This window comes from Pygocentrus nattereri, chromosome 2 (genome assembly GCF_015220715.1).
Source record: "Pygocentrus nattereri isolate fPygNat1 chromosome 2, fPygNat1.pri, whole genome shotgun sequence".
Taxonomy (NCBI): domain Eukaryota; kingdom Metazoa; phylum Chordata; class Actinopteri; order Characiformes; family Serrasalmidae; genus Pygocentrus; species Pygocentrus nattereri.
The window spans coordinates 35,760,578-35,785,171 of NC_051212.1; the positions used below are offsets into that span (position 1 = coordinate 35,760,578).

The window sequence follows — 24,594 nt, forward strand, 5'->3', positions numbered from 1 at the left end:
TATTTATATGTATTCACTTCTTTGCACTTTGTTTAAGTAACACTTGTTCAAATAAAAATTTCAGTTGTTCTTATAATATTTTTAGGATTGCAAAGCACTTTACTGTAAAGTGTATAATAATAATATTAATAATAATAATAATAAAGTGAATGATTTAATCATTATTATACAATTAATAGTTACAATAACTGTTGTTAAAAGTAATAATATAATAATAACAGAAATAATTGTTGTAATAATAATTATTAGTATACGTATTGTTGATGTTCATTAAGGTTATTGTAGAAATAATACAACTTACAACAAATTTATTTATCATATTGTTTGCCTTATTTTTTGCCATTTTATAAAAGCAATAAGCTACTCCAGGCCATATGTTACACTGGGTTACAGATATGACATAACAGACTCATTTATTGTCAATATATTGTCAATTTATTGTCATAACAGAGATGAGGAATTAGGAATTAGGCAATATAAACATGCTGTCCTTGATGTCTCACACATGAACATCAGGGTGGGCAGGTTTACTTGCTGTATTCCTGGATAGATCACTAATCAGATTACCTGTTAAAAACGTAACTATAATCTAATAGAAAGCATTACAATAATAAAGTCATGTAATCTGATGTCTCCTTAAGGAAGACCCACACAGGCACACTTGTTACTACACAGAACCAGGAGTGCTGGACACACCCACCTCTTTAAGTAGTCTGTATTTATGTGTGTCAGAATGGCTTATTTGAGGTTCAGCTGGCTTTCTCACTGCTGTTGTGGTGGGTTCTTCTATTTGAGTAATGTTGGAGGTGCTCTCTTTCCTAGATTCTTATTTTAAATGCAGAGTTGCTTTCCTGTTTGGGTTTTTAAGAGTGGACACAGATGTTTGTCATTTCAGTGTGTGTCAGGAGATTAATGGCTGACCGATCCTCTGTGCCCTGATAGGTGTACCCCTGAGTTCATGCTATTTGGTTTGAAGCATATGTGTGTTTTTTTTTAATGTTATATGGTATTATGATGAATTGCTATGTTAGCATAGCATGTATGCTATGCTATTACATTCCCTGTAGCCATTGAGTGTTATTTGCAGTGTCCTCCCTTGTAGGGTCCAATGATGTGCAGTTAATTTTGTTATTTGTATTGCAAATTACAATGTGTAATTCTTGTCTCCCTACTTGTTGTTGTTTATTTTTGGTTTGTTTTGTTTTAAAGGGAACAAAAATTTAGCCGCCGTTTTTGCCCTTCTTCTTTGTTGCTTTGTTTAGATGTTGTTTCTTTTTATTTATTTGTTAATATTGTATTGAAATATTGCTTAGTGACTGAGTCAGTTAGGGGAAGCTCCATTGTGGGTTCAGTCCCAAGCCAACTGTTGCTAACTCTAACAGCACAGTTCAGGACACAGATGGTGGACAAATTCTGTATATAACTTGGGCTACAATAATACAGTAATTACATACCTGAAAAATGCACCTATTATTAAGCAACAACATACAAGTGACCCACACATCTCTGGTATAAATGAAACCTAAACTTTGTTGTCTGCACCAACTGTTTATAAACAATTCAGCTAAGAGTAGGGAATGCAAACAACTGACCCCACAGACTAGTTGCTAAAATGTGTGATAAATTGATCCATCCATCCATTTTCTAAGCCGCTTCTCCGTCAGGGTCACAGGGGGGTGCTGGAGCCTATCCCAGCAGTCTTCAGGCGAAAGGCAGGATACACCCTGGACAGGTTGCCAGTCCATTGCAGGGCAGACAGACAGACACTCACACACTCACACCTAGGGGCAGTTTAGCATGTCCAATTGGCCTGACTGCATGTCTTTGGACTGTGGGAGGAAACCGGAGAACCCAGAGGAAACCCACACAGACATGGGGAGAACATGCAAACTCCACACAGAGAGGACCCTGGTCACCTGGCCGGGGAATCGAACCCAGGCCCTCCTCACTGTGAGGCGACAGCGCTACCCACCACGCCACCGTGCCACCTGTGATAAATTGATGCGAAATAAAATTAATTCAATGTATTTCTACATTATTTGTACCAATCGCTACTGTTGGAACAAAACCTCATATCTCCATTTTTGTCGTTTTTCAGCTTTTGATATAGTTTGAAGATGCCTGTAGGCCTTTACGTTGTATGTAAATTTCATGATGAATGGACTAAAAAAAAACAGCCCAAAATGACTTGGAGAAACTTCTGGTTCCATTGACTTACATTAAAAGTAAAGCATGTTTTTTGTTTCTCCTGTAAAATTACCATTTTGGAGATACAAGATTTTGTTTTGACAGCAGCGATATGTTAGTTTAGAAAGCTTGACTATATGTATTTATCAGACTAAATATGATTAGAGAAAAGAGAGGGATCAGACACAGCAAACTTATTTTTGACCACAAATTAGAACAGCAAATATCTGCGTGCTGATGAGGGGTGGGGGGAAAATTGATTCTTAGATGCATTGCAATGCGGACGTGGACAATCCTGAATCAGTTCGCAAATGTCAAAAATCAGCGCCCAGACAGTCTGTGGTGGCACACTACATTAGAATTTAGTGCACGGGTCACATCCCAAACATTAATTAGTGTCATTTTTAGTCCTCTCAGCAATAATCAAACCACCTTGGGAGCCACAACATTTTGAGTCCATTTTACCATCTTGGCAGTAAATCTCAGGATGTGCTAATGTTTTAGTGTAGGGTAAAAAATGTAATGCTAACAAAAATGCAGACTTACTCTGCTCTACTCTAAGCTTTAGCTCAGCTGGAAACTTTTCCACAAAAGTAGAACAGTTTCTTGTAAAATGTCTCTCAGTGTTCTACTTTTTACGAGGCTGAAGTCAATTTCTCGTTCTCCAGCTTCTTGTTCAAAGTTTTCCGTTCCACCTTAAATGGTGCCTGAGGCGCCAGAATGTAACTGCTGCACCTTTAAAGTCAAACAGGACAATTCTAACCTGGAGAACTAGAAACTGACTTCAGTTTAATGTGTTTTTTTATGTTTGACAGTTTCTCTTTGCAGATTAAATGTATCAGGAAGCCAACTGGAGTGATTATAAATGCAAATAAGTCTATTTACCTTCAAATTATGGATGTTCAGTTTAGTGAACTAGGCTTGGTGAACTAGCAGTTATAGGCTACATTAATTCAAACCTTTGAGATCATTTATTGTTGTTAGAATGATCAGTATAGCTTTATTTTACTGCAAATAAGGATTATTTTATTTTTACCTAGAAATCAAATTCTGATGTGGACCAACAACAGGACAGTAAAAGAGCTGCAGGTTGCCAACCCCTGAGCTTGCATATGGAAGCACTTTAGCTTCCATGGAGTTGAGAGGGAAAACAATATTACATATTTCCATCCATTTTCCACCTGGTTATAGTTGCTGCCGACCAGAGGACCATCGATCAAGCAATGTCAAAGCTTCCACCCAAATCTCTCTATCTATCTCTATCGCAACTTTTATTGCCAAGGATTTGCATCTGTACTGAATCAATGAGAACCAGGGCTTTCACGGTATGTTGCCCACTTTGGAGCTGAGATACAGCATCCCATCTCAAAGATATTTTACTGACACAGCGACCACCCCCTCTACAATGAGACCAAAACTGAAGTTATAGAATTTCTGAAGAAAACAGGTAGAATTTTATCACAGATGAGTGGTAGCCTGTGTCTCATGTGCTCCAAACAAGAGCAGTGAATGAGAGCCTTCCAGCTGAAATGGCTTCCATTTGTTTTATTAATAAAAGATATTGGAAGTAAATTCATTATGAATCATTACAGATACTTTGCTTAAAAAATTCTAAGTCATCTCACAGTGAGAAAAAAAGAAATCCTGAAAAGGATTTCCTCTTTGGCCTGGAGGACACGGTGTCCATGATTTCAAAAAACAATTTGAAATGTGGACTCGTCAGACCACAGGACACTTTTCCACTTCGCGTCAGTCCATCTAAGATGAGCTCAGGCCCAGAGAAGCCGGCGGCGTTTCTGGGTATTGTTGATATATGGCTTTCGCTTTGCATGGCAGATTTTTAACTTGCACTTGTAGATGGAGCTACGAACTGTGTTCACTGACAGTGGTTTTCTGAAGTGTTCCTGAGCCCATGTGGGAATATCCGTTACAGAATGATGTCGGTTTTTAATGCAGTGCCGCCTGAGGGATCGAAGGTCACGGGCATTCAGTGTTGGTTTTCTGCCTTGCCGCTTACTTGCAGAGATTTCTCCAGATTCTCTGAATCTTTTGATGATATTATGGACTGTAGATGATGAAATGCACATTGAGAAACGTTGTTCTTAAACTGTTGGACTATTTGCTCACGCAGTTGTTCACAAAGTGATGAACCTCGCCCCGTCCATGCTTGTGAACGACTGAGCCTTTCAAGGATGTTCCCTTTATACCCAATCATGACACTCATCTGTTTCCAATTAAACTGTTCACCTGTGGAATGTTACAGACAGGTGTTTTTTGAGCATTCCTCAACCTTCCCAGTCTTTTGTTGCCCTTGTCCCAACTTCTTTGGAATGTGTTGCAGGCATCAAATTCAAAATGAGTGAATATTTGCAAAAAACAATAAAGTTTATCCATTTGAACATTAAATATCTTGTCTTTGTAATGTATTCAATTGAATATAGGTAGAAAAGGATTTGCAATTCATTGTATTTTGTTTTTATTTATGTTTTACACAATGTCCTAACTTCATTGGAATTGGGGTTGTACCTATGATAGTGTTTGACGTGTTCAATTCTTGCTCTTGTTTTTGTATAATTTTTTTTTCTTTTCTTTATTTATTTCATGTCTTTAATTTAAAGACAAAAGATCAGATGATGAAACAGGTAATCAGTACTCTGTACTACAATACATATTAAAGTAAGCCTCAATCACAATAAAATAAGATCAATCACAGCTACTGTTCCAGCTTATACACAGAAACTAATCACTCTACAGCCATCTACACATTTGCTCTAACTGCATCCTCCACGTTCTGTCTCTGAACAAACTGTAAACGTGTACACAATACAACTCTTTCTGTTAGTTGATGAAGCATTTACAGTCATATGTAAAACTTTGAACAACCCAGTCAAATAAACTTTTGTTGTTTTCTAAGTGAGAATATGTGAAAGCCTCTCAGAAAACATTTAAAATTTTAGTGCACAATTTCTATTTATGTGTTGAGCTTAACTTAAAAAAAGTGCTATGATGTGTGCACATGCCACATTTCATATCTTATTTTTTTCTCCAAAATGATTATATTTAGGAAATAAACAGCAGTTATGCTGTTAAAAAGAAATCAACAAAACGCCCTTTGACCAGGGTGCCCAAACTTTTAGGTTATTCACCTTGTGTTTGTGCACTGTGGATGAATACAATCAGCACTAAAGCAGAGAGAGAGAGAGAAATAGAGGATTTAAAGTATTAATGTGAAATTTTATCATCTATTATACAGTTGGAGAATCAACTACAGGCTGCAGTGTCTGTCATTCTATGACTTTAAACGTTGTTTATTTACAAATAAAGTGACCTGATTTCCTGACTTTCAACTGAACTATTTACAACCACCGCTGCTACACCTGCATTGTTCAGCACCACCACTGCTATACCTGCATTGTTCAGCACCACCACTGCTACACTTGCATTGTTCACCACCATCATGGCTACAACTACACTGTTCACTACAATCACTGCTACATCTGCATTGTTTACTACCATCACTGCTACAACTGCATTGTTCACTACCATCACTGCTACATCTGCATTGTTCACTACCATCACTGCTACATCTGCATTGTTCACTACCATCACTGCTATACCTGCATTGTTCACTACCACCACTTCTACACCTGTATTGTTCACTACCATCACTGCTACATATGCATTGTTCACTACCACCACTTCTACACCTGTATTGTTCACTACCATCACTGCTACATATGCATTGTTCACTACCACCACTGCTACACCTGTACTGTTCACTACCACCACTGCTACACCTGCACTGTTCACTACCAACACTGCTACATCTGCATTGTTCACTACCATCACTGCTACAACTGCATTGTTCACTACCATCACTGCTACATCCGCATTGTTCACTACCATCACTGCTACACCTGCATTGTTCACTACCATCACTGCTACACCTGCACTGTTCACTACCATCACTGCTACATCTGCATTGTTCACTATCATCACTTCTACAACTGCATTGTTCACTACCATCACTGCTACACCTGCATTGTTCACTACCATCACTGCTACATCTGCATTATTCACTACCTTCACTGCTACACCTGCATTGTTCAGTACCATCACTGCTACATCTGCATTGTTCACTACCATCACTGCTACAACAGTGTTGTTCACTACCATCACTGCTACACCTGCATTGTTCACTACCTTCAGTGCTACACCTGCATTGTTCACTACCACTACTGCTACATCTGCATTGTTCACTACCTTCACTGCTACACCTGCATTGTTCAGTACCACTACCGCTACACCTGCATTGTTCAGTACCACCACTGCTACACCTGCAATGTTCAGAACCACCACTGCTACACCTGCAATGTTCAGTACCACCAGTTGCTACAAATACATTGTTCACCACCATCACTTCAAACAGAACAGTCCTTCTACAACTACCACTGCTAAAACTGCACTGTACCACCAACATTGCTATAACTGCTCTGTTCACTGCTGTCACTGCTACAACTGCATGGTTGACTATCACTACTGTAATATCTGCACTGTTCAATACCACCACTGCTACAACTGTACTGTTCACCACAACTAGTGCTACAACTGCACACCATCACTACAACACTTGCCCTGTTCATTACTATCACTGCTACAAATACACCACCACTGCTACAACTTCACTGTGCACCACCAACATTATTACTACTATAATCACCAATATTGTTACAACTGCATGGTTGCCTAACACTACAGCTATTTTATTTGTATATCTGTATATTTTGATAAACTAATGTTTTAAAACAGAACCATTTAATAAAAAGCCTGGAGGCTAGACAGGGTGTGTGGAGTCAGTACAACTTATAAAATATAATTTCACTGGATTATGGTACAGTTATGTTCCCTGACTAAAGGTATAGAGATGTACCCCTGAGGGTACCACCCCACTGACAAAAAGGGTACTGCCCCAATGACAATGTCATACCTTTTTTTCTGAGAGTGTACACTATACCAATAAGAGTCCTTGGGCAAGACTCCTAACACTGTCTTTGCCTACCTACATAAGTCAAGTGTCAGCCAAATGCCGTAAACGTAAACTGTTCAATATCACCATTGTTACAACTGTACTGTTCATCACCACTACTACAATTGTACTGTTCACATTGATCACGTCTACAATTGCAAGACCAAAACAGATAGATAGAAACTTTATTGATCTTGAAGGAAATTTAGCAGCCAGAAGCAGTCACACAACACTGTCACACTTCCAGGTTCTCCTCCCATGCCTAATGCTCCAGGACTCCATTTCCCAGAATTCCTGTCATTATGACGTTACCCCTTCCGCCAATCACAGGCCTCTGACCTGTTCACAGCCACCCATTTACTAATGCAACACACCTGTGCTCATTTGCTTCAGACTTTAAAAGCATCCTGGTTTGTTTCCCTCATTGTGAGGTATTGTCACTCTACTGGTTTACTGAGCGTTTCTCTTCTGATTTCATGTCTAGTGTACTGAACTCATTGTCTCATTGGATTCTGAGTCTTTGGATTCTGATTTTAGATTTGCCCTGACTCTGCCCTTTCTCCCAAGTGTCCTCTCATTAAACCAACTTTCGTTTTTTAAGATCCGATAACATCTTTCTGTGCATTTTCAATGTTACAAACACAGGACAGTAATAGTAATAAGGGTGTAAACAATATAACAGGAAGAATAAATACTAAAAATCCTATCTACAATCATATATACAAAAATCTGGAATAATATCAATAACCTGAGATGAAAGAGACTGCACAAGGAGTCACAGGTAATGGCATATAATGATAATACTGAATTAATATGCGCAGATATTGGGACCAAAATAAAGTGGTACTAAACACCACCACTGCCAAAGCTAACATACTTTATGTAAATAAACATTAATGGACCCTGAACTGGAGCACTCTGGCTTCAGCAAAAAAAAAAAAAAAAAAGAAAACTTTTAAACCAGCTGAACTCCATGCTGCTACTTTACAAAACAATCTAGTTGCTTAGGGCATCAGACTGCATTGTAACAACTCTATAGCACATCACTGACTCTAATGAAATTATAAGAGGCAATATTTACTCACAGAGAATCACAACGAGTGGATGGAGCTCCATCATTTTTCAATAATAACCATCTGACTGACTGAACAATGGTGTGTGTTCGACACTGAATACTCCCTGCGTTCTTTTAGTCAAAGCACTGAAAGAGACAGAAAGAGAGAGAGAGTGAAAGAAGGGAGGGGACTTTCCTGAAAAGACTACTTTAGCACTACAGTGAAATTAGCATTTAAAAAAATAGGTATGAAAATTGTGAATAATATACATGTGACATTGGCCTGTGCCAGTATCTCACAGTATAGCACAACCTCATTGTGTCATTGCAATTCTATCACTTTTATTACTGACATTTATTATGAGGCTTTGAGGCAATTATGACACAAAAAAAAAAAAATTTAATATCAAGAAAGTTCATTTACATTTAGTGAGAAAAAAGCTTTGAAAATTGAGGTGCTGCATATAAATGTAGCCACATGAAGCATTGTGCCAGAAGACTTCAGGAAACGAGACTTGAACCAGTTACACACAACATTTCTGTAACACATTTAAATTTAGTCTTGGTAGCTGACAGCAAGTAAACAACGGATGGAAAAACTAAAACTTTCAGCAGTCTGGAAGTTTCCCTTTTAACTGTTTCATTTTGCTTAGCCTCCATGGAGGAACAGCTGTACAGCTTTTTCTTCTTCTCTTCTGTGCAGATAATCCACTGAGATATGTGTCTTCACATTTCTACAGATCACCTCTACCTCTTCCACCGCTAGCAAGGTGGACCATGACATTTCAAGATGTTTCATTCATTCATACTTGATAAAGTACTTTTGCCAGCTCTCACAGAACTGATAAAATTAGTCATGAAATCATACTGATGGATTTAGCTACTGTGGAACTTCATCACAAGATGTATTATTAACAGCATGAGGTGTGTGTGTGTGTGTGTGTGTGTGTGTATGGACCAGGGTTATGCCACAATGTGCGGACCAAAACCTATTCATACATTCACTTTCTAGGGAACTTTCTTCCTGTGGGGACCACAAGCTGGTCACCACGGTGCAATTCTTTAAATTTTAAGGTGATGGTAACAGCAAGGTCAGGGATACAGGTTACAGGTACAGGTTAGGATTAGGCTATTAGTAGTTCTGAATAAGGTTTGGGTAGGTCTGCAGAAAATGAAAGGAAGTCTATGTAATGGCTCCACAATTTCAAGAAACAAGATTTTGTCTTTGTGTGTGTTTCTGTTTTATTAGACTTTCTGTACATTCTATTTGTAACTGAAATGAAACAGTAGATAAAAAAAATCCAGCACTGTTTATACATTTTTGAATGCCATGAAAACAGGATCATATGCAGTTAGCATATGGACCTAACAGGTCTGTAGAAGATGCCATTCATTTAACTCTACACTATATCGTGCAACACCTAGATGGCCCTAACATTCATGTGGTCTTTGAAGAATGAAGCTCTGCTTTCAACACCATCATTCCTGATTTTTTACTAGATTTCTACTTTCTTCAGGGCTGTGTGCCTTCTCCTCTGCTCTACTCTCCCTACACCAATGACTGCACGTCTAACAATGGCTCTATTACACTTACTAAGTCTGCAGATGATACTATCCTGGTCAGTCTCTGAAAGACCAAGAGTGAGAGCTCTAAAAACTTGGAACAACCACCATCTCTATATCTTCTTTCCTCAGGACATCATCCTCCTAAACAGCAGCCTTTCTCGTATCCCTCTGCTTTAAACTGCTACACATGCACTTCATCACACCGTAATGCACATAACTGCTCTTTCCCCATACCATCTCAATAAGAGCCTCTCCCACTTTTCTTTGTAGTCAGTACATTTAACTTTTTCCAAATACATATTCTATAAATATGTTTACGTGTCTAATTGTATTTGCTGCAGAATTCTATGTATATGTCCCTCAGTACTTTAGTACTTCATTGTAGCTTTGCTTATCTCCAATTGCACATACTTTATGCTACTTGCACATTGTTTCTGTACTGTCTATTTTATGTTTATATAGTATACCTTTTTCTATGTTTATTCCAATGGATTTAATTTTATCTCTACACCTGAACCAAGAGAAATTTCTTGTACATCTGGTACTTGATGAATTAAGATTCTGATTCTGTAAGAAGTCTAAGTTGTTTTATTTTCTTAAAGAGGATTGTTGCAGTTCTTTATTAGTTCAAGACGTCATCACCACAGTGGTGTTTTTTCACGGACGGCTGAGGATGTCCTAAAATGTACCCGTAGCCCCACCTAGTGCTAATTAACATATATTTGCATGGTGGTCAGTTTGAAAAAGAAAATGAAAAGTTGAAAATGAAAAGTGAGTCTCCAGCTGGTGGCGCTGATGTTTGTTTACATTTGCCTTTTCGTTCTGACACTTAAAGCGCGTCCATGCCGAAAAATGAATCACAGACAGTAACTTTGCTGCTGATTTATTCATTTTGCATTTTCATTTTGGTTATGTAAGATTTGCAGCTGATCACCATGAAAAAGAAATAAGAAAGTAAACACTGCATTTTGACACGTAGCTGTTATCAATTTGTTTTTATTTTTGTCACAAACGACTCGCATTCATGTGAAAAATGAAATTGCAAATGTAGGTATTTCATTTCATTTTCAATTTTGGCAGGATATTTGCTCAGATGTTTGGAAAAAGAAATGGCAAAAAGGTTTGCATTTACATTTGACTTCAGCTTCATGGAGGGTTGAAAGGCATGATATGAGGAGGTTCCACTGTTAACGCTTAACAGCTGAGTGACATTAACTTATTTTTTGCTGTTTCACCGAACTAACAGGTCAGTATTTTGTCTTGTTTGCTAATGTTTGTGACGGCTACTCACAGCCATTAAGGTAGAACAGGAATATTCAAACAAGAAGCTGCAAAAAAAGAAACTAAATTCAGCCTCGTAGTTTTAACAAGAATAGTATTTTTGATAAGGAGTTTTAGCCTATCAAAAATCCCCCACCCAGTTTTATTTACAAGCATACCCATAAATATGTGCTACTGCAGAAGATTTTGATACGGTAGCACAGCTCATCAGAGCACCGGCTCAGCTCGCCTTGGTTTCGTGTAGCTTAGTGACTTATTGACATCAAATTGATGCACAGTAGCTTTAGCTTTCATGTAGTGATATTAGTATTATAGCTCTTTACGACCTCGTAATTTGGAGGATCCAGTTCGGGAGAAATGTTCACAGGACAAAACGTATCGGGTGCTGAACATCTGTATTTAACACAGATAGAGCGATTTTTCTAAAACCCTATTCATTATGGCCATAGAGAAATGGGGCTTAGACCCGGAGTTCCTAATACGGGTATAATGCGGACTATAGAATGACGCATGACTACAGAGGTCTATACGCTTTATGCTGTAGCATTAATATTAGCCTTCACTGGAATTAAGGAGCCTAACCCTGTAAAACAGCACCAAATCATATTTTACCAGATGAAATATATAACATATTGATCCTTATTGTCACGATTGGCCCCTCCCTGTCCTATCCATGTGCGTTTGTTTTGGTTTTCTAGTCCTGCCCCCTCGTTTCATGACTCCACCCCTGATTGTCTCCACCTGTGTTTGCACCTGTCCCTTGTTACCCTTATGTATTTAAGCCCTGTTTTTTACCCGGTCTGGTTAGTGGTCTTTGTTGGTGTTTGAATTGTTGTCTGAACTGTTTGATGTATTTTGGTTGCGTTGTAGTTGTAGTCTTTGTACTGTTTTGTGTTTTGGATTCTGGTGTCTGTCCCCCGATCAATCCATGTTGGATCTCTGAACCTGGACTGTTACGACTATGACCCTGGATTTGCCCTTAATAAATCTCGCTTATCTCAGCACGTGCATCCGCCTCCTTGCTCCACGTAACACTTATATATAACACATTGTGGTACTTTTTAAAGATTTATTTATGTTTTTTATACTGTATCTGCATATCATATATACAACATTACTAAACTCACAAAAAAAAAACCAAAAAACAATAATAATTCAGTCTATCAAAAGACAAGGTGGTCCCAAGGTTATATCTTCATATTTACACATAAAGTGACTAACTGATGATGTCTTTCAGGCTCTTTGGTATTTCATACGGAAGATATTTTATCATGTACATTATAGCACAATAACCGGGCCTTTAACTAAAATCACAGCTGGGAACCACCTAGACAGCATAACAAGGCATAACATAGGCAGCATAACTGTGGTTCCAAAGATGACATTAAAAATATCTGAACACACTTGGATAGTGCATACCTTCTGTGTAACTTCATGTATGGAAAAAAAACATTGCTTCTCATGCAGCTCTTCAAAAGTAATGGGCTTCGGTTAAAAGTTTTATTACTGCATTATAATAACAATAAGCCTTGGTTTTTACACTGTTTGCTTTGCACATAAGCAACCTGTAAAACAAGGGAAATGGAAAAAATATTTGTCAGAAACTGAAATGTGTGCTGAAAGATTCATCACATGGAAACAGAGTCAGGAATGCCAGAGCCTGACAGACACAATATCACAATGCCATATCAGCTTGTGAAGCAACTGAACTGTGAGATTATTGTGATTAAGCTCTTGGCTTTGCTGGTCTTGCTAAGGTATTTGTTCAGATTTGTCATTTGTTTGCAGAGAAGTTCATCATCCCACAGTTACATCCATATTCGATAGAATCCCAGCACTACTGTGAGACATGTGAACACTGAACCTGGGAAAGTCAGAAATAAAAAACAGAAGTCAGGAACTTGTTGGTCTGGTCTGACACAAGCACCCCAAATGAGTTACAGTTACAGTATATTGGTTGCTGAGGGCTTCAATCATACCAATTATATTACATATGTATATATACACAGACACACACAGACACACACACACACAGACACACACACACACACAGGCCACTTTATTAGGTACACCTTTTCATTTGCTTGTTAACACAAATAGCTAAGTGGTTGTTGGTGCCAGACGGGCTGGTCTGAGTATTTCAGAAACTGCTGATCTACTGGGATTTTCACGCACAACCATCTCTAGGGTTTTCAGTCTACATCCCAACCCTCACCTACGGTCATGAGCTGTGGGTAATGACTAACAGAATGAGATTGTGAATACAAGCGGCGGAAATAAGCTTTCTTCGTCGGGTGGCAGGCTACACTCTAATTGATAGGGTGAGGAGCTCTGCCATCCGGGAGGAGCTCGGACTAGAGCTGCTACTCCTCCACATAGAGAGGAACCGGCTGAGGTGGTTCGGGCATTTGATTCGGATGCCGCTTGGACGCCTCCAGGTGGGGGTGTTCCAGGCACGGCCTACCAGGATAAGACCCCGGGATTGTCCTAGGACCCACTTGAGGGATTAAATCTCCAAGTTGCGGGGGACAGGGTCATCTGGGATTCTCTGCTCTCCCAACTGCTACCGTGACCCTATCTGGACTAAACGGTTAACGACGATGATGATTAACATCTTTTCCATGACCACAGGCTGCCTTTCGACATGGCTGTTTAACAAATGGGAAGCTACTCACTGCATCAGTTAGGGTTAAAAAACTTGTTGCCAGCTGAAACATAATCACCCATGCAGTAATTATCCAGTTGGAGGCTCTTACCTATTTGCTTAGTTAAATCGAGGTGGTGACCTTTTTTCTGGCTAGGCAGTGTATTTGAGAAACCTGATTCTCAAGGAACAGATGGATGAGGTGATTTTTTTCTCCCCCATTACATTGTAATGTATAATATAATCTTGTGTTTTTGAGGTAATGTGGTGCTGACAGGTGCTCAACATTCTCTGAGCATGATGGGACACTAAATGATGCTTGGGACAAACTATTTGTCTTCACTAAAAAGAAGCAATGTGTTATGGTGGAAAGAGCTAACACAAAGGTTCTCAACTTCCTTGGGGAGCCTCAGGCCTTCAGTTTCTCACTATTCTCTGCCTCGACACACCTGATTCAGCTCCTCAGGGTATCATCATGCCCTTCATGACTTGGACGAGGTGTACAAAGAATATTTAAAATGCAAGCAGCATTTGACACTATATAAGTGTATACTGCATGTTACTCTTCATCAGCAGTATCCAAAAAACGACAAAAGCCATATGCCATATTAGAGGGAAAGACTGGAACAGTATCTGTTCAGTAATTCAATAGTTACTATTTTTCAAAGACATATGATACATAGATGATGTAAACAAGCCTATCTCAAGACCAGCATTTTGGGATACAGTCTATTCATGAAGACAGCTCTGCTGCATACTGGAATACTTGGCCAGAGCAGTAAGTAAGTATTCTGGATATATCTGATGTTCTGGGGAAATTCATGTCCGTTGTGTACTGGACACTACATGCTACTTTTTAGCACAGTCAGTACACATGAGCAGTATGAAATTTCAAACACCGCCACAGGGATCCCCAGAACTGGAGTTGAGAAACAGTGATGCAAATAAGGCTAAGTTATTAGGAAACAAACAAAAAAATCCGTTACCTGCCAGATATTTAATACTGTCTAATTTGTGAGACTCCAGCATGGTTTTCAGGCCAGCCACTTCAGTGTCGATTTTCACGTTGTTGAGAGACACATGACGGTCTTGCTCATTAAGCTGGGAAAGAAATAAACCATACAACATCAAGATGATCATGACATTTGTCAGCAGATTAACAACAAAGAGAACAAGGATGTTAGCTGCCAATATAGAGGTGTTCGAACAAAATAATAAATGCACATTAATAAAATCATAAACAAATTAATTTACCATCTCCATCATTTCGTTCCTTGTCTCCAGGAGCTTCTTTTCATGTTCTGCTTTCTGAAATGATAAAAGCTTTAAAATGTAGAAACACCAGCTGGAAACTTCTTCACTGTATTTGCATTACCCTACAGTAATACTCTTGATTCAGGAAATGCAGGACTCACCATCTCTTTCACCTGACTTTTTTCCGAGTTCATAACCAACTTGTTGTCTAAGCGTACTTTGTTCATCACATCCTGGCAGTTTAGAAAATCAGGTAAGAACATGTTACGACTGCAGCTGGATTACAACTCAACTCACTTTGAGGCAGTTCAGTTGTGTATCATCATCATCTTTAACCGCTTTGTCCAGAATTTCAGGCAGTTAGGTGAAACATACGCACAAAATATGTGTTTCCATTACAGAGAAATTGCTGTAAATCTACAGCAAAACAGAATTAGCTCAATTTGTACAGTTCACCTTAAATTAACCTTAATGCAGGTAATTCAACAAAGTAACATTCAAGCATTCTTCACAGTTAAATGATCTTGCTCTGTCAAACCCATTTGGAGGCTTCAAAATACTTTTGACCAGTTTGAGCTCAAAAGGTAACTATAGCAAATACTATTTCACTAATGGCCACTTCTTGTCTGATCTGCCCAATCATGTGGCACCAGCTAATCTGGGGGTGTGAAGGCAAGTGCTCATGTAACATCATAAGACAGCAAAAAACATCTGGAGCAGAGCACTGACTGCCTAATTCTGTACATCAGAAATAGCACGTGCCCATGGCTGTAGATGGACAGAGAGGAACTAAGCCATTCTTCTCATCCAGAGAGCAGCTGTACCAACTGTGCTCTCTTGAATGATAGAATGCAACCAGCTTAGCCAACTGCATTTCTCAGTAAGGATATGGGGGTATAAAAAAGCATAAATATACACCTACAAAGAGCTGGATTTTCAGCTGGACAAGCTCAACCTTGATTCTCTGTGAAAAGAAGCAGAAAAACACAGATGACTAATAAAAATGTTAACATAATCTTCTTCTTCTTTCGGCTGCTCCCTTTAGGGGTCGCCACAGCGGATCATCTGCCTCCATCTTGCCCTATCCACTGCCTCCTCTACTTTTACACCAACCATCTCCATGTCCACCTTCACTACATCCATAAACCTTCTCTGAGGTCTAGCTCTTCTCCTTCTACCTGGCAGCTCCATCTCCAACACTGACCAATATATCCACTATTCCTCCTCAACACATGTCCAAACCATCTCAACCTGGCCTCTCTGGCTTTATCTCCAAACTGCTCCACCTTCACTGTCCCTCTGATCTGCTCATTTCTAATCTTGTCCATCCTTGTCACTCCAAATGAAAATCTCAGCATATTCATCTCTGCCACCTCCAGCCCAGCCTGCACCCTCTTCTTCACCTCTTTTCTACACTGTCCATTGCTCTGGATGGTTGACCCAAGTCCATAATAACTAAAATGATTAAAAAAAAAATCACTATCACCCTCACAAATAACACATCTGTAAGACTGCATTTTAAAACACCCATTTATCTCTAAGCCCATGTCAAACCTGACAAATAGTGAAAAAAAATAATAATAAAAAAAGTGTTTAGTAGAGTTTAGTTCAATAATACCAGATATTTTCCTTGATCTTATACTTTTTTTAATTCCAGTTTTGGGAACTCCCATTCCTTGGTTTTGTTGATTGGACATTAAATACTTTAAGGGTGATCTCTGACTTTTGGACAGTACTACAGATATCACAAAGAAAACCTAGACAGTTACCTCGTTTTCTGCCAGTAATGCAGAGAATTCACTTTTCTCCAAGATGATCATGTCCTTTTTCACTGCAGTGATGTGAGACATGACCTTCTGCAGCATGATTTCCTGTCAAATAGCATAGAGAGGTGAGAAACAAAGAATAAGTTTGAGAAACAAAAATCCTCAAATAACTCATGGAAAAATATCTGCATTTCCAGAATTATTTCAACACAAAAAGGTCATCATCATCTATCTTGAGAGCAATCTATATTAGATAAAACATTCTGACCCAATAAATTATTGTTAAATGTCAAGGTTTCCAACTTAAGACCGAACACAGAGTTTCCAAATTCTGTTACAAAAAAAACAAAGATTTAACCCATCCAACATCTGCAGCTTTCAAAAATTCAACTGAAGAGCACATCTCAAAACAATGATAACAATCTTACCTGCTGAGTCTTTGTCACCATGTCACCATAAATGACATCCATATTGGAGTTGGTTGTGTTGACCAGCATCTTGACGATAACCTCAGCCTGCTGGCTTGTGAACCCTGAGGGAAAAAAATCACTTTAATCACTCACTCTGGATCAGCTTAAGACAACATTAGATCAGCCTTTTTTAATGGAAATAAGAGGAATTTTCAAATGAAAAGAAATATTCTAACCTCTCTCTTCCACCAGCTGACACATCGCATGTGTATCAAACATAAGTTTTCTGTGGCCAGACTTCACGAGGTCTGTCCTACCCAAGTCGTACTGCATGGCTTTGATAGAGGTGCTCAACTCTGCAATGAAATGTTTGAGGGATACATGTTAGCACAGCTTTCCAAAAATATGCATATCAAAGAATGCTATGAAACTTTCTTCACATCATGCAGATGTGATTCCTACTTCTTTTTGCATTAAGCACTTCTGAAGGTATCATTATATCATCTTTCCCTTCTTCACCATTGGAAAGTCATATTGATAACATCCAAAATGTTCCAAAAAAACTAAAAGTGTAATGTAACAATGTAACAACTTGAGCAGGTACATGAATTCTCTAATGACAAATGACTCTCCATGGATCACCACCTTATCGTGGTGGAGAGGTTTGTGTGCTTGAAGGACCCTAGGAGCTATGTTGTCTGGAGCAAAAGCTCCTGATAGGGTCTCCCATGGCAAACTGGTCCTAGGTGACAGGCCAGACAAAGTGTGATCCATAACCACCCCTATGAGGACAACAAAACCGGACTTGTGTACCCTGCCCGGATCAGGGTTACCGGTGCCCCACCCTGGAGCCAGGCCTGGGGGAGGGGCTCGCCAGCGAGCGTCTGGTGGCTGGGCATTCACTCATGGTGCCTGGCCGGGCCCAGCCCGAAGGAGCTACATGAGTCCCCCCTCCGATCGACCCACCACCGATGGGGGGGGCAGTAGTAGGGGTGCGGTGCATTGTGGATCGGGCAGTGTCCGAAGGCGTGGGCCTTGGCGTTCTGATCCTCGGTTGCTGAAACTGGCTTTTGGAACTTGGAACGTTACCTCACTGGCGGGGAAGGAGCCTGAGTTGGTGCGCGAGGTTGAGAGATACTGGCTAGATATAGTCGGGCTCACCTCAACACACAGCTTGGGCTCTGGGTCCAATCTCCTTGAGAGGGGCTGGACTTTTTTCTTTTCTGGAGTTGCCCATGGTGAGAGGCGGCGGGCAGGTGTGGGCTTTCTCATAGCCCCTCGACTCGGCGCCTGTATGTTGGGGTTTTCCCCGGTGGACGAGAGGGTAGCTTCCCTACGCCTTCGGGTTGGGGAACGGGTCCTGACTGTTGTCTGTGCTTATGCACCGAACAGCAGTTCAGAATACCCAGCCTTCATAGAGTCCTTGGGAGGGGTGCTTGAAAGGGCTCCTCCTGGAGACTCGATTGTCCTACTGGGGGACTTCAACGCTCATGTGGGCAACGACTGTAAGACCTGGAGGGGTGTGATTGGGAGGAATGGCCTCTCTGAGCTGAACCCGAGTGGTGTTCAGTTTTTGGACTTCTGTGCAAACCACAGTTTGTCCATAACGAAAACCATGTTTGAACACAAGGATGTCCATAAGTGCACATGGCACCAGGACACCCTAGGCCGCAGTTCAATGATTGACTTTGTAGTCGTGTCAGCGGACTTGCGGCCATGTGTATTGGACACTCGGGTAAAGAGAGGAGCTGAGCTGTCAACTGATCACCACCTGGTGGTGAGTTGGATCAGGTGGTGGGGAAAGATGCCAGTCAGACCAGGCAAACCCAAACGTATAGTGAGGGTTTGCTGGGAACGTCTGGCAGAAGAACCTGTCAGATTGATCTTCAACTCACACCTCCGTCAGAACTTTGACCAGATATCGGGGGAGGTGGGGGACATTGACTCAGAATGGGCCATGTTCCGCTCCTCCATTGTTGAAGCGGCTGACTGTAGCTGTGGTCGCAAGGTAGTTGGTGCCTGTCGGGGCGGTAATCCTCGAACCCGGTGGTGGACACCCCAGGTGAGAGATGCCGTCAAGCTGAAGAAGGAATCCTACCGGACATGATTGGCCTGTAGGACACCAGAGGCAGCTGGCAGGTATCGACAGGCCAAGCGATCTGCGGCTTCAGTCGTTGCCAAGGCAAAAACCCGGGTGTGGGAAGAGTTCGGTGAGGCCTTGGAAAGTGACTTTAAGTCGGCTCCGAAAAGATTCTGGCAAACCGTCAGGCGACTCAGAAGGGGAAAGCAGTGTGCCACTAGCACTGTATATAGTGGAGATGGTGTGCTGCTGACTTCGACTGAAGACGTCATTGGGCGGTGGAAGGAATACTTTGAGGACCTTCTCAATCCCACCAACACGTTCTCCAGTGAGGAGGCAGAGTCTGGGGACACGGGAATAGGCTTGTCCATTACTGAGGCCGAAGTCGCTAAGGTAGTTAAAAAGCTCCTTGGCGGCAGGGCTGCAGGGGTGGATGAGATCCGTCCCGAGTTCCTCAAGGCTCTGGATGTTGTGGGGCTGTCTTGGCTGACACGCCTTTTCAACATTGCGTGGACATCGGGGATGGTGCCACTGGATTGGCAGACTAGGGTGGTGGTGCCTCTTTTTAAAAAAGGGGACCGGAGGGTGTGTTCCAACTACAGGGGAATCACACTCCTCAGCCTCCCTGGTAAGGTCTATGCAGGGGTACTGGAGAAGAGAGTCCGGCTTATAGTCGAACCTCGGATTCAGGAGGAGCAGTGCGGGTTCCGTCCTGGTCGTGGAACACTGGACCAACTCTTTACCCTCTCCAGGATTCTGGAGGGTTCATGGGAGTTTGCCCAACCAGTCCACATGTGCTTTGTGGATTTGGAGAAGGCATTCGACTGTGTTCCCCGGGGTATTCTGTGGGAGGTGCTTCGGGAGTACGGGGTACATGGCTCTTTGCTACGAGCCATTCAGGCCCTGTACAAACAAAGCAGGAGTTTGGTTCGCATGGCCGGCAGTAAGTCAGACTTTTTCCCAGTGAGAGTTGGACTCCGTCAGGGCTGCCCTTTGTCACTGATTCTATTCATAATTTTTATGGATAGTATTTCTAGGTGCAGTCAGGGGATGGAGGGTGTCCGGTTTGGTGACCTCAGGGTCACATCGCTGCTGTTTGCAGATGATGTGGTCCTATTGGGGACATCAGGCCGTGAACTTCAGCTTTCACTGGATCGGTTTGCAGCCGAGTGTGAAGCGGCCGGGATGAGGATCAGTACCTCCAAATCCGAGGCCATGGTTCTCATGCGGGAAAGGGTGGAGAGCCCTCTCTGGGTCAGGGATGAGCTCTTGCCTCAAGTGGAGGAGTTTAAGTATCTCGGGGTCTTGTTCACGAGTGATGGTACAAGGGAGCGGGAGATTGACAGGCGGATTGGTGCTGGGTCAGCAGTGATGCGGGCTCTTTACCGGTCTGTTGTGGTAAAGAAAGAGCTGAGCCATAAGGCAAGGCTCTCGATTTACTGGTCGATCTACGTTCCCACCTTCACCTATGGTCATGAGCTTTGGGTAATGACCGAAAGAACGAGATCGCGAATACAAGCGGCCGAAATGAGTTTCCTCCGCAGGGTGGCTGGACTCTCCCTTAGAGATAGGGTGAGAAGTTCGGTCATCCGGGAGAGCCGCTGCTTCTTCACGTCCAGAGGAGCCAGTTGAGGTGGTTCGGGCATCTTGTTAGGATGCCTCCTGGACGCCTCCCTTGGGAGGTGTCACAGGCAAGTCCACCGGGGAGGAGACCACGGGGAAGACCCAGGACACGCTGGCGTGACTATATCACCCAGCTGGCCTGGGAGCGCCTCGGAATCCCTCCCAGGGAGCTAGTGGAAGTGGCTGGGGAAAGGGAGGTCTGGGCTTCATTGCTCAGGATGCTGCCCCCGCGACCCGAACCCCGGAGAAGCGGAAGATGATGGATGGATGGATGGAAATGACTTGTTTAAAAGTAAATAAAGAGAAACAGAACCACAGTACAAAAACTAGTATTTCACTAGTCAAACATGAGGTTAATGCAGGTTCCTTTCTTTCCTTGGCAGAAAAGAGTGTAACTTGCTAAGTTACAGACATGAAGTCAGGAGACAGTGTAGAGAATAAGAGTTCTAATTTCTGATCAGCATATGGTGGATATCATATTTGGGAATGTTTAAGGTTGTCTGATTTATGAAAAGTCAAAAGCAGATGTGCTTCTTGAGTGTTTTTCCACAAAGGTTGGTCTTTTCTGTGTTTGATTCCACCATGTTGGAATCACTGCCACATTAACTTTATCACATCGATTATCCAAAGAAGAGAACGAGAAGCATTAAATGGGCATTTGTATACAATTGGTGCCCTCTAAGAATCTGTCACATACTTAGACTTCTAAGACCACATGTGTGACTCTGACTCTGAGGGGAAATTGTGTGGGACATATTTAATTTATGAACAGGTATAAAATCAGTAGCATTCTGAGGCAGTGAAGATTTCCTTTGTATAGAAAAAGGGTTCAGGACTAGAAGCTTTTAAAACCAGTGCTCATTAATGAGCACCTAGTGGTCAAAAGCATGAACAGCAGCTATAAATCTACTCTGTTCTGGTTGTTTTAGGACGAGCTGCGCCAGATGTGCTGTTCCAGCATAGTTTGGTATTGCCCTACTCAAACACACCCACTAAACCTGGCAATTATCAGAGAAGCTGAATTAGGTGGGCAAACTGTTCTGGACACCGGCCCTCCAGGACTAGAGTGGTGCACTTCTAACATTTAAACACCTTTAATACCAAATCATTAGGTTATGAAGAAATAACGTAATTAGTAACGTAAATGTGGCGCTGGGACATGTTACAAGATAAAAGTAGGTGATATGGCAAAAACATAATATTGTGATACTAATATAATATTGTGTATAATTTTCATGATACACGATATGTCACAATATTTAATTTTTCAGACATCTGATCGGTTGGAACAGAGAAAAAAGAAGCAGTTGCGCTACATTTTTAAAAATACTGTCAGTGAACCATGAAACATGCAGTCAGTCAGTGCTCTACAAGAACTGACGATATCCACACTGTTCAGAAAAGCGTATTACAGAGGTGGATAAAGTCCACAAATCATGTATTTGAGTTAAAGTAGAGATACCCAAGGTAAAATATTGTTCCAGTAGAAGTCCTTACTCTAGACCTCAACTTGAGTAAAAGTACAAAAATATTTGCCTTCAAATGTACTTAAGTATCAAAAGTAAAAGTACTAAAAGATTAATTATGGCTCTGATGTCCTGTTATCATTTTTATAACAAGACTCGCTTCATGAACTCATTTTAGGTGAAAATCCTCCAGTGTCTCTCTTGGTAAACCAGCCTTTTAATAGAACATCATTAATTAGCGATGCTGACGTCTATTAAAATGATCATAAGCACAGAACACTGAAGGTAAACAGTTTCCATCAGGGAGAACCGAGTGGCTCTGAAATCACTTTTACACACAAGCAAAGTTTCAGTTTAAGATTACTTCGTAAATTAGTTACAAGCTGAAATAAAAACTGGCTTTAAACTCAGGATCACAAATGAGTTTTCCTTTACTGTATTGATCTGTAGGTGTAGTGTTTGTATAAATTCAGAAAAAAAGAAACATGTCAGTCACGACTGCATGTGTGTGTACATATTGTGGTCTATTTACACAAGGTTAGGTTAATTCCATCATTTAGGTAGACGTATGTATTTTTACGCTGCTGCACTGACGTTGAACTGTGTGCTGCACTGGGTTGGTATGACCAACAGGTCAAAACAAGTTCAGAACAAAGTGACCGCTGTGCCCTGATTGGTGCTCTTGCTTTGCGCTTCTTTTGTTTTGACATGTTACGTTTTTATACACACAGAAACCAAAAGGAACGACCGATTTCTCAAAATGTAGCAGAGTAAAAAGTCAGATATTTGACTTTGAAATGTAGTAGAGTGAAAGTAAAAAGTCGCCCAAAATGCAAAAACTTCAGTAAAGTACAGAAAAAACTACTTAAGTACAGAAACTAATTACATTTACTTCAATCATGAAGTAATCACGCTTCAGTGATCACGTGTGTTTTTGGATAGTAAAGCGACGTGTTTGGGTTTTTTGACATGTGCTCTTCAGTGTCAGCTGTAACATCACAAAATAGTTGTTTTCTATTATAAATCAATTGTTGTAAAGTAATGACGTGGGAGTAAATGTTAACCGCAGGGTCCGCGTCATGACGCCTGTACACAGAGGTAACTGAGGTCAGTCAGGTTAACGTTACCTCTGACCAGCAGGCGCCGCAGGCCTTTCAGAAACGGGACTCTTTCCGCCCCACAGTGAAGCTGCGTCCCACCAAGCGAAGGTCCGACTGCAAAAGTCAGGTGTGTTGTCGCTTTCTGGCAGAACGAGAAGAGTTTGTGAAAACTGTGGGTCTCTTCACGAAGCCCGAGCCTCTGTCCGTTCAGCTCCAGCGCTGGCGGAAGTGGAGCGGGGAGCTCCGCTCTGCTGCGCCGCTTCAGAGCAGCGGCGCGGCGGAGAGGCACCGCCAGAGCTCCGCGGGTCTCACCGCCGCAGTGAAAACGACAAGAGCAGCATTTATTTAGACCCCCTAAAGCGCTCAGAGGAGCCACGGTGTGAGGACGTTTCACCAGCATCGCTCACGGAGTTTCGTGTTACTTCCGTGACCAAAACAGTAAAAATAAAAAAGCCCTTCAGACTTTCAGCTCTTGAGCTCTTCAGCAGGCCACAGCTTCCTGACTAGAGGGCGTGAGAAATGACGTCAGCACAAGAAACTTACAGTAAAACAAACTCGTCGAAATAGTGACAGACTTCAGTACTAAAATATTCACATTTATTAGCGCTGGCATTTAATACATTTTATGAAAATGTTCTCCAAAACAGGTTATGTTGATGTGAAAAAAGAAACAGGGCAATTTAACCAAATGTACACTGTAACAAACACACAATGTATTACTGTACAACTGCAGTATAATGAAGAAGAAGAATAGAGAAAATAAAGACTTTTTTTAGGAATTTCACTGATTTTTCAACATTTCTGCACAGTTGAGCTGTCGAGTTGTCCAAGTCCCTCAGGGTGGTTTGATGTGGAATGGTTCATTTTAGAGAAATTGACAGATTTCTTTAAAGTGGTGATGGTAGGAACCAGGGGTCACAACACAAGCCATTTTATTTATTATCCAACATATCCAGTGAATCTATACATGTCTTTTGGGTTTTATAAAAGGTATATAATGTTAAAACTGAAGTTTTCTTTGAGGGCTATTTTTGTCTCCGTGCCTTGCATTAACCTCTCTGCCATAAATACATAATAGGCCAAAATCCATCCTCAGTATTTATTTATTTATTTTCTTTCAAAATTAATTGTTGGAAA

The 24,594-nt window shown here is 41.1% G+C and overlaps 1 protein-coding gene across 3 annotated transcripts; it reads right to left on the reverse strand.

The window, feature by feature from the left end:
* Nucleotides 1-12,169: 12,169 nt before the first annotated feature.
* Nucleotides 12,170-23,980, reverse strand: mcur1 (mitochondrial calcium uniporter regulator 1). Of its 3 annotated transcripts, XM_017719609.2 has the most exons (9): nucleotides 23,485-23,973; nucleotides 17,425-17,544; nucleotides 17,207-17,310; nucleotides 16,782-16,883; nucleotides 15,935-15,976; nucleotides 15,174-15,245; nucleotides 15,013-15,066; nucleotides 14,745-14,859; nucleotides 12,170-12,978 (listed from the first exon to the last, which is right to left on the reverse strand). In XM_017719609.2, the coding sequence occupies exons 1-9, from the start codon at nucleotides 23,855-23,857 to the stop codon at nucleotides 12,923-12,925; spliced, it is 1,038 nt and encodes a 345-aa protein (XP_017575098.1). In that variant the 5' UTR covers nucleotides 23,858-23,973; the 3' UTR covers nucleotides 12,170-12,922. The 3 variants fall into 3 exon arrangements, with proteins under 3 accessions (XP_017575098.1, XP_017575099.1, XP_017575100.1); XM_017719610.2 differs by lacking the exon at nucleotides 15,935-15,976 and having other exon boundaries at nucleotides 23,485-23,974; XM_017719611.2 differs by lacking the exon at nucleotides 12,170-12,978 and having other exon boundaries at nucleotides 15,931-15,976; nucleotides 23,485-23,980.
* Between the last annotated feature and the right edge of the window lie 614 nt (nucleotides 23,981-24,594).

What these genes read in the sequence shown, in the direction of transcription:
- mcur1 (XM_017719609.2), bottom strand. Translation starts at nt 23,857, where the DNA reads ATGCTGGTGAAACGTCCTCACACCGTGGCTCCTCTGAGCGCTTTAGGG. An exon ending in AGCTGAAAATCCAGCTCTTT is followed by an intron (nt 15,246 to 15,934) that starts GTAGGTGTATAT and finishes CTAAACTGCCAG; the next exon opens with GATGTGATGAACAAAGTACG. An exon ending in AAAGTCAGGTGAAAGAGATG is followed by an intron (nt 15,067 to 15,173) that starts GTGAGTCCTGCA and finishes TTATCATTTCAG; the next exon opens with AAAGCAGAACATGAAAAGAA.